This window comes from Nipponia nippon, unplaced genomic scaffold (assembly GCF_047370975.1).
Source record: "Nipponia nippon isolate SJK-2023a ecotype South Korea unplaced genomic scaffold, ASM4737097v1 scaffold_8, whole genome shotgun sequence".
Taxonomy (NCBI): Eukaryota; Metazoa; Chordata; class Aves; order Pelecaniformes; family Threskiornithidae; genus Nipponia; species Nipponia nippon.
This window is the reverse complement of record NW_028262402.1, coordinates 40,570,649-40,589,297: the sequence shown is the minus strand read 5'-3', so window position 1 is coordinate 40,589,297 and position 18,649 is coordinate 40,570,649. Positions and strand designations below refer to the sequence as shown.

Genomic DNA, 18,649 nt, shown 5'->3' with positions numbered 1-18,649 from the left:
CGCTTATCAAAGAGGAGACAGCTTTGGAAATCATCCTAGAATTCTGCATCACCTTTGGAAATTACTCTTTCACTTTTGCACAGGTAATATGCCACTTCTTGTATCTGAGGAACCATTTTGCAGTAATCAAAATCTTTCACTAATCTTGCCCTCATCTACTAAGTAAGGCAATATGTAAATTTCCATCTGAAGCTTCTCCATGTATTGGCTTTTATCTTTCAAATAAAAAAAAAATATTGGTAACCATTATCTGATAGAAGCATACACATGAAAATCTTATTCATCCATTGGATGACACCACACACAACAGTGATCAACTTCTTTAAGATGATAATGCATTTGGAGTCACTAATCCCCCAGCTTTTATCTCTGAAGGAACACATAAGCACAGGCCATTATTTTTAAGCAAGTTTGTTTGAAGATTTGGACATCAATTTTTCTAGTTTCCTTCCTCTCCACCATGAGAAAGAATGGTATCCTCCCACCAGATGCAGGTAACTTCTTACCAGATTCTTGTGACTGAAGGGAAAGAAATTGAAAGCTCAAAGGGCAAAGATTGCATACAGATGCAGTCAAATCTAACATGTGAATTGGAAAGCAAAAAAGCTGTCAAGAGCTGTCAAGAGGAATCAAGGCAAAAGTATAACATGGCACCCAAAAGATAAAATATGCAGAGAAAGAATGATTATGGAAGAACAAAAAGAAGACAACAGTAAGAAAATTGTTTGTTTAATGAATGAGGGTCAGGAGGATTTATACAAGGAAAGACAGCTTTCATGGCTGTGAGTTTGTCAATGACAGCTTTGAAAATTTATGTGAAAGACTGCTCTTTGTATGAGTAATACAAGTTGGGTACCTTATCTGATACACTAGAGTTCTTCAGCCTCTTTTTATACTGGCATAACTGGAACTATCTAAACACATGATAAAAGTAATGTTAAAAGCAACATAATGGAGACATCACACTGAATAGAAATTGGGAAGATTTGGATTTGGGTTTGGGGCTTTTTGTAAGTACTCCTTAGACTAACAATTGTGCTTGGCCTTTTCCCACATGCTATGAGTAACTCCAGAAAGCACAATATCGAGATTTTTGGAAGTGATCTAAAATAAGAACCTGTAAAGAGCTCTATGAACAAAGCCGCAAAAATTTTAGCCTATTATTCTTTAAGGACAGAATCACAATATATAGCTGAAGGATTTAATTCCTCAGTGGCAGTTATTCTATACTTTTTTTGCTTTCCACTCAGGTCCACTAATTATGATGATGTGAGAGTTTAATGGACTAATGATTGTTCACCGTTAATGCTAATTCACTGACCTTAAGCAGCTTGAGCTGAAGATATTTATAGTTTGGCACTGCCTGCAGTCTTGGATGTTGAATGGGAAAGCAGTAAGTGCTTCCTTCAATTGTTTATTTCTGACTATCAGCTTGGACTCTTGTCATGCCACCAACATCTCGGTGCAGCTCGCCTATATTTTCTTGTATGCACTAACGTTGACAGAGTATTTAAAATGACATTAGTAAGAATGGTCTGGTGACAGTACCTTGCTACACAACCCATGATCCAAGGTCAGTTTCCAATTTTAAAGCATTATGGCAGAGGCAAGTGCAGGGCAGTACCACTTTAAGCAGTTCTAGACACCCTAATGGTCTCTGAAAGACCAAACAACAGATGGAAAGAAGCATCTAAAGCATTTCTCTTCAGAGCAGGCCTAAGGCAAGTCATTGTTCAGAAGAAGAAGAAACTAAAGTAGTTTTTAATGCTTGGATTAGTTCATTGCAGAATGTGCCTCTTTTTTTCTTTTTTAAATTTTACTTCAAGAATCCAAATGTGATCTTGGGGGAAGACACTGATTCTTCACTGCTTCCATCTCCTTTACAGCAGGCCTGACTTTCTCACTAGGTGTAAAATTCAGTTTGCAAACGGAATTGTGCACAAAAATAGGGATTCTTAAAATTGGTTTTCCTTTTAATATGGACATTTAATTTAAGCAGCATAGACCAAGAAGTAATAGAAGCAGAGTTCAGGGTGGAATATCGGTACTACATTTTACTTAATGTGCTGAGCCAAGGCTGCACCCTTGAAAGTTTAAAACCATCTTTTAGATGGTCCTTCAAGTACGCAGATACTCCCTTTTATTAGATATCCAGCCTGGCATACTTGGAAAAAGAAGTCTTCTGCAGAAAATCATTGAGGCTTCTAAATGTACCAAAAACTTGCCTGATTTTCCCAGTCATATCTTTTGTTCTAACAACCTGCCTATAAAATACGCTCTGTGTGCGTTTCAACAATATATCATGAGTACTCCATTAAATACAGCTCAGTTTTGCTCTTTACATACACAGTGTTTATCTCTTATGGAAGTCTCACTGGGACTTCAGTAAACCATACCTACATTTGTTGAACTGGGAGGGGAAACACCATCCACTTCCTAACATGTTAACCAGAGCTCTTTTTCGTTTTATCAGTTCCCCTCCTCTCCCAAAATATCATCAGCCTGCAATCTTTTTTCCTCATTCCCACCTAATATTTCCTTTAGAAAGTGAAACACTCTCCAGAAAATATATTATTTTAAAAATGTGTAATATTTTTAACAGCATAATTCTTATTGATTTTGAGGTATCGTTTTGGCAGTATAGAAGAACCTCAGTGTAAATTGGTGCTATATGTAAAAGACAAATTTGCTGATCAGTAGTGAATGTAGCATCACTGGCAAAGAGCACAGAGATATGTTGCACTGAGTACAAACCCACAAATGATGTTTCTTTCAAGCCATGTGGAAAAGGCATGATTAGAAAGAGGTTTTTGCTTCCAAAGGTATCATACATTTTTAAGTTATTGATTTCTTATCTCAAGAACTTTTCTTCCAGATATGATGTAAGCAGCCTTCAGTTCAAGACTTGCCTCTTTAAACTTGCTATTTGACAGGAAATATAGATCACTTTGAAGTTAAAAAAATCAAAAAAGTGAGTTTTTCAACAAGTAGCTGCAGTCTTCAAATGGTAAATTAGATTGAAGGGTATCTGAAAGATCTGCAAACTAAAAAAAAAAAAAAAAAAAAGCGGAGGAACTTTCAAATTACAAGGATTCTCCAAATATTACAAAATAGGCAACACAAGTTAAAATGCTTCTGTCTCTAATTATTTCTCTAATTAGCTCTTCAGTCTTTCCTCTCCCCTCCATTATTATGAGGTTCTAGGGTTATTTTTGTAATAATTTAAATAATCTTTTCATAGTAGTTTGCAGAGTCTCTCCAGGGAAGGAATTGCATCCTGTGGGCTTAGCAGGTAAGTTGTGAAACCTTGTCTGACATCTCTATCTGGGCAGCCTAACATTGTCTGATACCTGAGTGTCAGCAACCAGTTTAATCACACAACCTCCAGTTAGCAGTAAGTGGAAACATCTCTGTTTACACCTGTACCACCGTGAAAATCTGTCTTCTGCATATCTTTTGTACTTTTAATGCAATAAACAAATGTACTTGCCCCCCTCCACCCATACTGTCTTCTCTTCTTCTCTGTCCCCAGCAATATTATTGCGACCTAATTTTAGGAATCTGCTTTGTAAAAAGTCTATATCTAAGCTGGTTGTCTAGTTATCTTTTAGAGTCCATTGAGAGAATAGGCATATCTGGAAGGCAATTCCTGTCATCTGAAAACAGACAGATAAACCTTCTGCTCTAGAAGTAAATATCTCTCTTTATTAATTAAAAAGAGAGTCTGTAGAGATAGCTCAGATGTACCCTCAGCGAGTTTGTGGATGACACCAAGCTGAGTGGTATGGTTGATACTATAGAGGGAAGGGATGCCATCCAGAGGGACCTTGACAGGCTAGAAAGGTGGGCCAGTGTGAAAGTCATGAAGTCAAGAAGACCAAGTGTAAGGTCCTGCACCTGGGTCAGGGTAACCCCAAACATGGATAAAGGCTGGGGGATGAAGAGACTGAGAGCAGCCCTGTGGAGAAGGGCTTGAGGGTATTGGTGTATGCAAAACTGAATAAGACCTGGCAATGTGATCTCGCAGTCCAGAAAGCCAACCATATCCTGGGCTACATCAAAAGAAGTGAGGCCAGCAGGTCAACGGAGGTGATTCTCCCCCTCTACTCCGCTCTGGTGAGACCTCAGCTGGAGCACTGCATCCAGCTCCGGGGCCTCAACTATAAGAAAGTCATGGACCTGTTGGAGCAAGTCCAGAGGAGGGCCACAAAGACGATCAGAGGGCTGGAGCACCACCCATATGAGGACAGACTGAGACAGTTGGGGTTACTTAGCTGAGAGAAGGGAAGGCTCTGGGAGACCTTATAGCAGCCTTCTGGTACTTAAAGGGGGCCTACAGGAAAGATGGGGAGGGACTCTTTATCAGGGAGTGTAGCAATAGGACAAGGAGTAACGGTTTTAAACTGAAAGAGGGTAGATTTAGATTAGACATTAGGACGAAATTCTTACTGTGAGGCTGGTGAGACACTGGAACAGGTTGCCCAGAGAAGTTGTGGATGCCCCCTCCCTGGAAGTGTTCAAGGCCAGGTTGGATGAGCCTTTGAGCAACCTCATCTAGTGGAAAGTGTCCCTGCCCATAGCAGGCAGGTTGGAACTAGATGATCTTTACGGTCTCTTCCAACCCAAACCATTCTATATATCTAAAGCCAGGTGAGAAGAGTACTTATTCCTGAATGCTTAGACATTTTTTTTTCTTGTTTTGATGCAATGAAATTACATGAATTGAGGATGTCCTTTTTTTTCTACCTTACAGATTTCCATAGTCTCTAATACTGCAGCACCTTCATGAAAATTAGAGTTGTACTTACAAGGTAGTGTGGGTTTAGCCTTGTGACATCACACTTGGACACAAAGTAGAGGAACGCTAGCCCATTGGGAAAAATGGGAAAATGCTTATGAGTTTGCTAAATACTGTGTCTTTGGACTGTATAATCCACCACTGAACAGTAAAAGACACTTTTTTTGCCTAACATTTCTTCTATGCAAAGAGTTGTGGTTCAAATATTACACAGAAGACTATACAAGAATAGAGGAATGCAGTTATAGCGTGTGGAAAAAAATGCATGGCTCTCAAATTACAGGCAGAAGTGGTTGTGAATCCCTGCTATAGTTGGATATTAAACCTCTGGCATAAGCAGATTCATGAGAATTAGCTAATTTCTGTATTCTCCTCAAAAGCATCACTATTGCACTTTGGAATAAGGATGCTTGTTGTAAGCATATATGGTAGATGTGGGACAGGAAACACAAAACTGTAAGTTTCGGCTATAATCCAGACAGGAAGGAATGAAACGAGCTAGCCAGTGCTTCAAAGAGACCATGTATCACAGAATTCCAGAGATGATGTTCTGCTGTAAAACATAGGCTAGGCCATAGTCGTGACCTCTTTAGGCTGCTCAGCGAAAAATGGGTTGAGAAGTTTGCACAGTGCTCAAGATTCACTCTTTTCTCATTGACTTTCTGCTCCCGTTTCTTGTGGGCCATTTACATTTATTTTTACAGAGTACTGAACACTTGCACTGCTATCTACATTATTGCACTTCTGGAGTTAATGAAGTCTAAATACTGGAGCCTTTCTAAAAAACCATTGTGCTCTGGCAGGAGTCTGCTGCCTGCTTTTATCAGGCTCTGTCTCCTTTACAATGCAGTGCAAGCTCAGAAGAGGCGAACAGGAACCCTACCTGTTTTACCCTGCCCACTCAGGTCGCATTGATTCCCTCATGCAGGTGTAGAAAAGGTTATGAGAAAATACAGCATGATAATCCCACAATATTTTTGTGAGTTACCCTGTCACGTTTTTGGGGACAATGCCTGAGATGCCCTGTAGCAAAGGAGCAGAGGCTGTAGGGAAGAAAGAAGTAATCTTTGTTTCCACAGCATAAGAGCAGAACTGTTTCTTGGTTTTTGCAGTTAGTGGAGGTGGGGGACTTTGTTATCTGTTTTTTGTAGAAGCAGGAAAATTTATTCCTTTTTCTTTTTCTCTCTAGTTTAAGCCTTAAGGTTAGTTGAAATTGTGATTCCTAACCAATTATATAAGCCAATTTTATTCATAGAATGACTTTACTGTAGCCACTGGAGATGCATTGGTGGTCATTTCTTCACTTTCTGTACATACTCTGTTATAACTTGAGTACAACCATACAAATGGGACAAAAGCCCCTATAGCGGAATTCTGAAAGCCCCTCTTGCGCAGGGAAGAGATGGAATATTAATAATCTTGACAGCTAAGAGAAGTGTACTGGTTATGTAATTAACAGAGAGGAATCTATAAAGTGAAAGCTGTGTGGATGATGTCAAGCTCCGGCTTGGATGCTCTCCCTGCTTCAGCTTCTCTTACTCAGCAATGTGTGCGAGTTTGCTCACTAAGGGGAGGGTAACACAGGACTGAGGACCTGGGGCATCCTGGGCTCATATTAACACAGGTGCTTTTACAGCAACAAACCAAGTGAGTGTAGGAACATTCCACTTAGTGGGAGCATGATGTATGCTGCATAGCAAAGGCATCTTTCTTCCCATCAAGGCTAGAGAACTCAAGGCATGGGTGTTTGTGATTGAGGTCCCTGGCTAAGTACTTAGTTGGGATCTGTTACATGGTACAGTACAAAGCATTTCTAGGTAATAATTACTGCAAGGTTTTTACTGGAGCTAGTAATCCTTACCTAACTAGTGGAAAGAATAAAAAAAAAAAAAAAAAAAAAAAAGAGAGAGAGAGAGAGAGAAAAGCTTGGAAAGGAGGCAGAGGGATCTGGGTGTTTCCTTCGCACTACTAAATATCCAAAGCAGCACATCAAAATCAAGATATTTCAGGATCTTTTTATTTCAGTTGAAGCCTTTGACTACACTAATTGCTCTTTCATTGCTTCTGTTGTCCCTCTTCTGGCCTATTTGATCCAGACAAAAGTCTTAGAAACACTCTTTCTGCAATTAGACCAAACTAATGTTAATTTTCATGCTTGTGGAGCCATATGCTTGCATTAATGTCTCAATATCATTCTTGCATTAAGGACTGCTGGGAATAGGTCATAACACCTGTGAACTTCATTACTAATCTGTGTCAAGGGTGGCAGATAATTCTTCTCAGTACATCAAATAGACACAGCTAGGGTAGCCTCTGAACGTGTGGACAACAATATGAACAATTGGACACAGTATGATTTTAATGCTGTCTGATTACAGTTATTACTGGACATGCAACAGTACAGAAGGACCAGTCTGTGCCCAAAACCTCACACAGATTTGTGGTAATACTGTGAAACACAGATATGTGGGCAAGAAATTGTGCATTTTGTTCTGACAGAGGTTAAGATCTAATGGCACATCACTGAACTGGAATTCACTGCTTCAGCTATTGCTGCAGAGCTGAAAGAGCTGTTTGGTCTTTAAAGCTCATATTCTAATATAATTTTCTATGAAAGTTTGGTTGTTTCATGCTGACTGCACTGGTAATTTGAATCTCTGAAGATATTTTCACCTTAATAATGTCCCTAAAAAAAGAGTACCTTGGAGGTTCCCCAGTTCCATCTAGTATTTCTGTAATTCTCTCCCACCCCACCTATCTTGGAATGTTTTGTTCTCTATTAACCATCCTATGCTTCCACAAAAGAAAAGAAATATGAAAGGTGAGCAGAAAGTCTGGAAAAACCGGCCACTCACTGATTCTCACGGCTTGTAGTCTCAAGAGACAGAAGCTTCTTTAGAAGGTCTACGTTAGTTTGTATTAGCTGCACATGCATCACAGTGAGACAAAGACAATAGGCTAAAAGCTTCTGAAGGTTAAAACACTTAAAAATACCTCCAATGGATTAAAAATAAAAGTAAATATAAAAGAGTCACTTAGGTACAAGTGGAATTATAGCACAGAAATGAAAAACTGTCCATCCAAATGACTGTGATGAGTTCTCACTCTGCACAATCTCTTTCTGAACAGATCTTAATTTATCTATATGTAATGTAAACTGTAATGAACCAAACAGATGAAATATATCACTATGCATACATTAGATTGTTGTCTGAAATAAGACTATGCTTGTTGCAGTGCTTTATTTATGACAGTCTTGCTGATACAGTACTGCAAGGGACTGCTCACCAACACAGAGATCACAAGGAGCACTTGTTAATTTTGTCAAGAACAAATGATTCTTGCCTTTTTGCCGTGCTCTGCCTCCTGGCAGTTGGGGATATGGCTGTGCTAACATCTGTGCAGCTTGGTAGCTGATAGTCTGTTGCAAAGAGGCAAGGGACAGAATATGAACAATTAAGTCTTACTCTTCTGCTGATTAAATTTTTCATTCAAAAATCTAAGCTAGCGGCACACCTAACGCAGATTTCTTATTCTACCGCATACACATAAACATATGCATGTGTGTGCACGCCTCTTGTCTGCACAAGAAACAACCAGAAGGTATCCAAAATCCACTCTCAGGATTTCTGGACTACTAAGACACCAATGTCTAGGCAGTGCAGCAAGTATACAAGCAGAGCAGCTGTGTAAGATGCTCCGGCATCTCTGAAATTGAGCTAGGTTATTCTGTGCCGCTAGCTGCCCTAGCTAAAAACTGGTGCTAGATCTACTGGCGAAAGGCCTGTGTCCTGTCTGCAGACATTTTTCTGATATTTCTTAGTTGTTATGATGAAATGACTGCTGCTGCAAAATACAGATAAAAATTGCTAGTCAAAAAACGAAGATGGCTGAAAATTAATTTTATTTATGTATCTTAAAGATCTATTTATTATTCAGACTAGCCAGGATCCAGTGAATGAGGGATCTCACTAGTTATTTAACTACTGGCAAAGCTGAAATTAAGGGAGACTTGAAGCTTGAAAAGAACCAATACAGGCTATCTCTTCATAACCAGTAGAGCAATTCACACAAACTTATTAGATAACTGCTGGTGGTCAACCACAATGACAAGATTCATGATTGCATTGTCCTGCATTTTCCAAATATGGAATTAAAATGGACAAGGCAAGACATATGTGCAGAACAGCAGGATTAAGAAGAGACCTCATTCAACATGGAAGGGAACTACACAAGTATCTTTGGGAACAGACAGGACAGTGCTCAGCAATAATTTTATCAAAAACGTGCTGTGAGAAAAGGCTCTCATCAGCTAAGACAAACAACAAAAATGCCTGTTAGCAAGGTACTAAAGAAAAAGAAAGAACACAGACCTCGGTTTCTATTGAGCATGGTGACAAAAAACCTGCAGTGCCTTAATAAACACATGTTGAGGAAGTATGCTATCAGAGTATTGGTACTGTGTCCAGTTAGGTTTGTGTACTTTTATAAAGAAGAACTCTTGGACTTTATAGGAAACCTCATCTGTCAATCATCTACCAAGAAAGAAAACTGAAGTTGTAAATCCATGAGGCTGGAGATGGATGATTTGGAAGGGTGAATCTATCGGGACTGAACCTGGATAATCGATGTTATGCTTGAAACAAACATGAAAATTCAGCTATGTAATTTGTCTGCTACTGTGTTTGGAAGAACAATAACACTTAAGTGATAGGAACAATGCTGTTAATCCTGCTTTATTTTATTGGTTTGTGTGAAGTGAAATGAAATAGCTCCTGTAATTCAAACAAGAGGATGGGGGTTATTGACATTTTTCTGTCCTGCTTCTCTCCTTGTTAGACATTTCCATCTTCCTTTGCTTGGAACTTATTGCCTATGTCTTGTGTAGCTTCTTGCCTTCAGAAGCTGCCGAGATATTTCCTAATAAGTGGAGGAAATCATTTTTTAAGAGATAATGCAATAACGGATTTGTTTGTTTCCTTTATGTCTCACACTTACATGGCCATGATGTTTCACCCTTTTTTAAAATTAAGCTTTGGTTTTATGTTCATATGATTATTTAGTGCCTGCTGATTCACACTGCTTGAATTCACCCATCGTTGCTAGCTGACCTGTAGCAGAGTAGCTCAGATTAGATTTCAAATGAGGACTCTGACACATAAGCTTTAGTTTCTGTCTGAATTTCTGACTGAGCTACACAATTCCTGAGCAACTGTGGGGGATTGACTAAACCTTCCCTGGAGCCTTGAATCCCCATTTGTAAGGGTGGTTTACATTTTTCTGCCTTACACAAGCATTGTGAGGATAATATCAACAAGGATTTCACATAACATCATTGACAGAGCACCATAAGTAACTTTTTAAATATCCAGATTCTTCCTCAGTGAAATGTGAGTGAATACTGTAAGTACATTTTGGTATTCCTGCGTTACTTGTTTGGAAAAACTTGTCTTCATAATGCCTGATGGTTTCTTTTTTGTTTGATTATATTGACCTTTGGTTTCTCAATGTGCTTTTATTACTTAAGTGCTGAATAGAGTGATTTGCTTCCATTGCACATTCTGCAAGGACCTAGAATATACAGCCACACCATATTCTCCTGGAATTAGTCTTCTGAATTCTCTGGCTCAAGTACTTTTTCCTAATGTTTTTATTGTATTTTTAGCATTTTATTTTATTTTGGTAGGCATCCTATCAAGGGATTTTATTATGCCTTACATCCCTTTGTGCTGTTGAAATATAAGCTAACTGAGTTTTAAGGAAAAAAACTTCTAAAAAGGAGTTTGTATCAAAAAACCATATGGATCAAATTCTTTGGGATGACTTTCAGAATGAGAATATCTGTACCACCTTGCATAGTAGGAACATACAGTTTCTCACAGAGATATTTAACTTGCACAGAATTTGGATGTGAGATTTGCAAAGCAAACTCAGGAGACAACGGTGCCTTTCTTCTTTTTGACTAAAGTTCTCCAGCATGAGTTAGTGAATGCTGCTGCAGATTCAATTCTTACTGGCTTTAGAGCTCTGTTTTGTGCAGCAGAGTTGCATCTTCAAATCATCTTACTTCCAAAGGGAGTTATGACAGCTTGGGGGCTGTTCTGTCTCATGCCACTGCTGGCGGATTCCTAGATTTCTACCTCTATCTCTTTTGCAAAGACTGTACCACCGATACTGTATCTGTAGAGGCTGAAGTTGCTGGAGTTCTGCTGTGCATCTTCATCTCCTGACAATGGAAAGCAGACCAATCCCCAATCCCTACAAATGACCTAGTTGTTTTGCCCCTTTGCTCTCTGTCTGTAAAATGGATTTAAGTTCCTTGGAGAAAAATATGAGGGAGCACTTGAGGATTAATCTAAGAATGGCCAGACAATAGGAGTGAAACATCACCGTAAAACAATGAAATGAGGATTTTGAGAAAAATTGGGCACATCTAGTTTGTCTGTGCACAAATGAAGTAACAGAAACATAAGACTGAAATCAGGGCAAAAAGTGAACAAGGCTTAGACTGTGTGTTACAGAAAATATTGATTACAGCCAACATTCAAATGTTGCAAAAAATTAACGGAAAACCTGTTCTGTCATTAGGTTTAACACTGTAGTGAGCTGCAAATTGCTACAATGACATTTATAAGGAATTTGTTTACTATCTAGATAGTCATAAAAGATTTTTACATCATATTTTGCCAAGTAACACAGTTTAGATGACTTACATTTTCAAAAAGTTTGTGAAATTTTGTGCGTTCTGCTAGAGAAAGCTGAGGCACAATTTTCAGAAATGTTCTGTCCCAGTAACTCTGACAATGCTTACTTGTCAGAGGTTCTGAAAATCAGTCATCTTGAATCAGTAGCTTAACATATTAACTACCTCAAATTAGGTGCTTCTTTGAAGATAAAGTACGGATTTTTTTTTGCTTGCGTTTTTTTTGGCTTGTTTTCTTCTTTCCCTTCTTTAAAAAAGTGAAGAGTTGATGGCTGGGCAACTGGCAGAATGGAGAGGAATCTTGTTCTTCTGAATTCTTTGGAATGATATTATCACGTAAGTTAATAAAAGCACTTCTTGTAAGATCTTTGCCACACTATCAGTATTTACAAGGTCACACTACAGCTCTTTGGTAAGCAAAAATGCAATTCTTTCTGTGACAGATGGGATATTTCCTATGTATTGCTCCCCACTGTACTTGCATGACAGGTTTAAGTTAGCAAAGATTTTTGCTCTCAAAATCATGAGATAATGCAAACAAATATTGGTAGAAGTAGCATGCAGTTCTACATCTGCAGAATCAACTGTGTTATGTAAGAACAATAGCGATTAACAACCTAAAAAGAGACAAAATTAGGGTTGCACCTACAAAAGTACTTACTGCATTTGGTTATTTCTCGGATATGCAACAATGACATTTTCTTAAGTTTTTTTATTGTTAGACTTTTATTTTGCCATATGGAATAAAAAGAAGTGCTTAGCCTATTACATTTATTTATGTTAAAATGGAATTTGGAGCTGGAATATATATAGATAAACATATATACACATAGATCTCAAATATACATATAATTATTTTTAAATTAGATATATATTATAGGCAAACATCATTTGTTATTGTTCACTACACTTTATTAAAAACAAAAGTCATCTCACTGAAGCGGATTTCAAAGTATTATTCGCATAGATTGCTCCAGGAGAAGAAGCCACGAATGACATGATATACTGAAGAGCAAACACTAAACTAAGTTCTCTTTGGCCAACAAGTGTCACCATTTAATTTACTCGAAGTAGTTTTAAGTCCATTGACATTGACACACATAAATTGTGTTTTAATAAAGATAATACTTCCTGCTCCCAGGAATATAGATGTTCTAGGAAAAAAAAAAAAAAAAAAAGAAGTGGGAGCACAAGTAAAAGTGTTAGATTCAGCTGTGAGAATACAAGTATGCGCTGCCAGTAATATAAGGTGAGTCAGGGCATTCAACTACTACTTGGGCTGATTTATAGCCAGGCAGCATATTAGTAATTTCAATCAACATGCAGCGGGAGCTGCAGGGAAATAAGACCATTGAAAATGAGGCCTTGTATCTCCCCCTTATCACCCAGAAACTGAATTTGGTGTCCTTTTCTATGCCTACATTGTCTCTAATTTATTCTTTTATTCATCTAATTTTCACACAAAATCTGTCACAGACAGGAACGTAAGGAGTGTACTCTCTTGAAATAGCCAGTAAATGCCAGATCCTGAAATGTAACCATTCCATTCCGGTGATTTAGTAACACAGAAATATATTCTTCATTTTATATACATAATTAAAATTATGACATTTATAACATTCATAGGTCTACTTTCTACCTCTTACTGCATTTGCAGACCATAGAGGCCTTTTCCAAATACTAGGTACAAGGGGAGTTTTCTGTCAAAAGCACAATGGCTAGCACAAGAGACTCCCACTCCATCCTTGGAATCTCCATATGGTCTCATTTTTCATCCTTTAAAATAATATGAATACTAAAGTGGATGGAAGCATTTCTATGCGGACCCGGGACTAGGCCAAAAAGCGGTGCCTCCTGCTGTGCCCAGGACTAGGCTGTTACAGTCTCCCACTCAACAGTGAGCAGAGGGATGCTCTTGGTTTGTCATTCTTCATGATGAACAACTCTGGTAATACTTCCAAAAGCACTGACGTGACTTGCGTTCAAGATCCTTTCCCTCACGGCAAGTGGCTTCCAAGAACTGCATTAAGTCAGTAAAACTCAGTGATCTGGGGGCATTGCTCTGCCTGTGGATGCCCAGGTATCTGGTACAGTTGCTTCCCCCGTGCCTCACGGAGCTGAGGCGATACGCAGGCCTGAAGAGCGCGGCAGTGCAGTTCGGCTGGGTACACCAAGCCTGCGTGGCGCACCACGGCGAGTCCACACGGAGTTCAGAAACAGCCTTAGGTACTTCTGAAAATGCCACCATCCTGTCTAACTAGCTTGTGCTGCGTGTCCGTTGTGATGGAGTTACAAAGCCGACATAGCACGGCTGCTTTCAACCAGCGGATAAGAGCTCCTTGCCAGCGCGCCTCTCGCCTGTGCTCACTTGCAGCACACACACACAGTGCCCGGTCCAGCCTGCAGGGAAGGATCGTTGTGTTTGGATCACATTGTTCACATTGTTTAGGCTTTTGCTCACAGAGCCTAATAATTGTTAATTACTGTTCTGCTGGTATGTATAAGACTGAACTGCTGAAGTACCTGACTTTTACCTGGGTTCTAGGCTTTTACCGTCAAGCCAACAGCCACAGCAGCAGGTTAGAACGGACCGGCTTTAGATTTGCTTTTCTACACGTTGATGACATTGCGACGGGAGAAGAAAAACGCACTTGTTGAGGGATGCCAATCAGCCAGGGTTCGACTGCCAGCTGTGGGCCGAGGCACACCGGGCCCGACCAAGCCGGTACGGATGCAAATATTCCCTCAGGTGTCTGGAGCACCGTGACCTTCCCTCCGCTACTGCTCTCCCCTCTTCTTCCCGCTACCGCTCCCCCAGTTTCTGACCTTCGGGCCCGTTTCCAAGGATGATGCCCCGCGGGGACAGGCGCACCCCGCCGCGCCGGGGGACGCTGCCGAGGCGCGGCCGAGGTCCGCGCCGGGCGGGCAGGGCCGAGGACCCCGACACCCTCTGGGGGGGGCGGCGGCGGCGGCGGCGGCGGCGGCGGCGGCGGCGGCGAGGGGCGGCCCCGCGCGCCCGGGGGAAGGCGGTGCGTCCCGCCCTGACGTCACGGCGCCCCCCACCGCCGCCGCCGTCTGACACAGCCTCCGCCGGGCGCGCGGGTGCGGGCAGCGCGGGCAGGCGAGCGGGCGGGCAGGCGGCGTGCGCCGGCTGCGCGGCGGCGGGACCCCCGCATCGCCTCTCGGCTCCCCTCGGCTCCGCTGGGCTGCAGCGCGCCGCCCTCGCCATGTCGGTGGCCGGGCTCAAGAAGCAGTTCCACAAAGCGACCCAGGTACCGCCCCCTCCCCACCCCGCGCCCCCGCGGCGGCCAGGGCTGCGCGGGGGGGCGCACGCGTGGGTGCGTGGTGCCCGGCTGCGCGCCGGGGCGCTCGGCGGGGCGCTCGGCTGCGGGGTGCGGGGGGGTGCGTGGTGCGGGGCTGTGTCCGGCTGCGCGCCGTGCGCCCGGCTGCGTGGGCATGCACGGGTGCGCGTGGGTATGCACGCGTGTGCACGGGTGTGTGTTGTCCACGAGTGCGCACGGGTTTTCGTTCGTGTGCACGGGTGTGCGAGGTGAGTGGGTTTGCGCGCATGTTGTGCACGGGTGTGCGCGATGTGTGAGCGTGCACGGGGGTGCGTGAGTGTGCACGGGTGTCCATGATGCGCGGGCGTGCGCGGTGCGCGAGTGGTTCACGGGTTTGCATGAACGTGCAGGAGTGTGCATGGTGCGGGACTGTGCACGGGTGTGGGCGGGTCTGCACGGGTCTCCACGGGTTTGCGTGAGTGCGCGGGTTTCCGCGCGTGCCTGGGCTGCAGGGTCCACGCGTGCGTAGGGCCAGGGGCTCGCCGTCCGGCCGCATCTCCCCCGGCCCCCCGGCTCCAGCCGCGCTGCGGCAGACGGGCAGGTGCTCCCGGGGTGCGGGGGCAGGTCCTGGGCTGCCCCCGCGGGGCCAGCGCGGACACGGAGCGGGCTTCGAGGCAGCGGGGGCGGCCGCTGGGGCAGATGCCCGGCGTGGGCCTCCGACCTTCGTTACCGAGCGCTCTGCACCGTGTTGCCATCGGCGTTTGCTCAGCCTGACTTTGTAAATCAGCAGTAAACACGACCCGTTTTTTTTGTTTTCTGGCTCCAGAGTACAGCTGAAATCTGAATAATGAGGTTTGGTCCTGTTGCTTTAGGCATGTTGTGATATTGCAGGAAGGTCAGGGTGGATGTTTCACCAGTCTTCGAGTTGTTTCATAATACAAAATCTGTGTGTTACAGTCCATAAGGGTACAGTTTCTGAATCAGGTTCTGACTCAGCGTGCTCTGGGGATAAATCTAGAATGGTTTCATAGAAGTCAGGGGAATTTCTTTGGATGTAGAGATTTGAGACCAAGACCAGTGTAATGTGCCTTTTTTTTTTTTTTGTTTGCAACTAAATACAAAATCCCTGTTTATTTCCTACTAATCGTCATTGCAGGCATCTTGAGGTAACAATCTTGGTCACTGCGAGCAGTCTGTAGGTGCAGGCACGCAAGATACAGCAGCTGTTACGCTTTTCAACACCTGCATTTTTCCCTTTCTCATCCATCTCATCTCTTTCATCTCATCTCTTGTTGCACTGTGGTGAAATGTTCCTGAAAGAATGATTCTTAATACAAGAATTCGTCCCCATTCTGATTCTCAGTGCCTTGCAGTTACACCAAAACCTGTTATGATGCCGACTGCAATGGGATATGTCAAGTCCTGCATGGGCCCATGCAGGCATCGAATGACATTGTGTCTCACCTTTCATACCACATTGTGCTGCATCATTGGTAGAATAAGCTTCACAAGAAACCTGCCATACTCGTGACGGATGCGGTAAGGAGCAGTTCAGGGTGCCTGAGCCCGTCCTGCAGTGCCCATCTGCTGCTGCCACTTTGTTTTTTCTCCCCCTGCTACCTGCAGAGCTACCAGAAGCCCAGGAATCATCATTGCTGCACTGAGCTCTGGTACCGAAAATGAAAATTACCGTGTCTTTGTCATCCCCATTTAAGAAGCAGGCAAGCTGAAGTTCACTTTTTAATAACAGAAGTCTCAGTTCTCCGTTATTGTAAGCTAATGAGTTTGCCTCCGCAGCAAAAGAGGTAAACATCTTTTTTGGAGGGAGCATGGTGTGAAAGGTCTGTGCATGCTGTTCTGTCCTTCAGATGATACTCTCACACTGATTGTCAGCAATATTGTCATATAGAAGGAAGGAAGAGTTTTAGCTGGCTGGAACCAAAATATTAAGTTTCTGATGCCAGATTTAGCAGCCTGACATCAGATGACCCAGGGATTTTTGCGACCAGCCTTAACTTTCACAGATTGTTTGTATGCAGGCCACGAAGACACATTCATGTATGAGAATGACTCACAAGTAGGTTGCAAGTCTGATCTGTTTATTGGCTTGTTTTCAGTATGAGTGAGAAATCCAGGACTTAGTCGTGCTGACCTTACTCTAGGGAGTAATCCTTTTGACTAGGGATTAATCCCCAGGTGAAATATGGATTGACATTGCCAGTATGAATAAAGCTCCCCAGATAGAACCAAACAAATTGGAAGTTTTAAAAATTCTGAATTATTCCTTTGGTTCTTATTCACGTAAGAACTTGTGTTTGATGTGCTGTCATAATAGAGTCCTAAATCATACCAGGAACAATTTCAGGTTATTTCTCAGGTTGCTGTGTCCTTTAACTCATCTTAGCATTTTGAAGTCTTGAAGTCTCTGGTTTAATTTCTTTCTATCTTTAATGCTATTATTCTTGTTGTAACATTAGTACTGCTTATACACAGAGAGTTTATGATTATGAGTGCAGCATACTATTAATACAAAATACAGTTCCAGTTAGAAGTATAAAGATTTGTGGCACAATTTAAATGTTATAAAAAAGTTTTTCTTTCATCCAGAAGTCTGCTTTCTGTAGCACAACTTAAAATTACGTGACTTCCATGTCTGGATTGTTTTATACAACATAAGCATTTTGTTTTCATTCATCATTTTTTGACTTGTAAAATGTCAAACTAACCTGCATGAAATACTGCTGTTCTGGTTTTTTACTAGAAGCCACACTGAAGAACTTAATGCCTGTCAAATTCTGTGCGCCAACTGCAACAGCAGTGAGTCACTGAAAAGCAGGAGGAAACTTTGCTCCTTCTGGAATGAATGGAGTGTTCACCCTTTTGCCTTTCAGAAAAACTGTAATGGTTTTACCTCTGTGCAACATCATAAAGTTTAGAGGAAATATTCCTGAGTTTGTGAAAGGAGGGGGAGTCTGGAAGTCGTGACATTCATGCAGAATTACAAGATGTTAGACTGACAAGTATGGAGCAGGTTGGATTATTCATTTACTACTATTACCCACAGAGCACCTAAGAAGGAGGCATAACCCCATCTGAATGTTAACTGCGCTGCTGCAAATCTGTCAGACATCCTGGAGCTAAGAAGATTGTTCCAAAGAGTGTTTTTCCAGAAATGGGCAACTGAGTGCTGTGCCACCAAATGGTCTCTTTTTATTTAGGCATGCAAACTCCTGTCCCATTAGCGCTATGTCAGTATGACGGAGAGACTGTTGCTTCCTACAAGTTTGTGTACAGTTTTAAAACCACCAGAATCATTTTGGGTGATACAGATTTGACAGTCTGGGGCATTTGAACAGAGTTGTTTTAAAATAGCATGAGCTTTGTTTCCAGATGACTGCATTCATTGCATAACATGGCTCTTGTGAGGCACAGTCAAAACTAAGCTTTCAGAAAGTAATAATTTCATAGGGAAAGAAATGAAGAAAAATGCTGGGAATGGCCGCATCCAAGGTTCCCCTGGGAACCAGTGGACAAATGTGACTGACATTTAAATAGCAGTCCGAATGTGGTGATTTGAACCAAAAGGCCTGTAATATGATTTATTTTCTACCAGTCTGTTCTGCTTTTATGATACAACATGATTTAATTTACCTTAACAGCAAGACAGAAGTCACCAGTTTATACAGTTTTATAGAGAAACAGGTTTATTACTGAAAGAAAACGCTGAAGGAATGACTTCCACTCCACTCCACTCATAGTTGTCAGTAGCTTCTTACATGCCCTGACCTTTAGGTGGAAAGTACCATGCTTCCCTCTTTAACAAGGCAGCCTGTGAAGTGCATAGTAAGAGACTGACCCTAATATTTA

At 42.0% G+C, this 18,649-nt stretch overlaps 1 protein-coding gene across 2 annotated transcripts in view; it reads left to right on the top strand.

The window, feature by feature from the left end:
* Positions 1-14,605: 14,605 nt before the first annotated feature.
* SH3GL2 (SH3 domain containing GRB2 like 2, endophilin A1) overlaps positions 14,606-18,649 on the top strand; it is a 103,273-nt gene continuing 99,229 nt past the window's right edge. The window contains exon 1 of one of the 2 annotated variants that reach the window (XM_087741659.1): positions 14,606-14,773. In XM_087741659.1, coding sequence (XP_087597785.1) covers positions 14,729-14,773 — 45 coding nt within the window. In that variant the 5' untranslated portion in view covers positions 14,606-14,728. Of the gene's footprint in view, positions 14,774-15,008; positions 15,052-18,649 lie in introns of those variants that run through there. The other variant, XM_087741662.1, reaches the window with a different exon arrangement.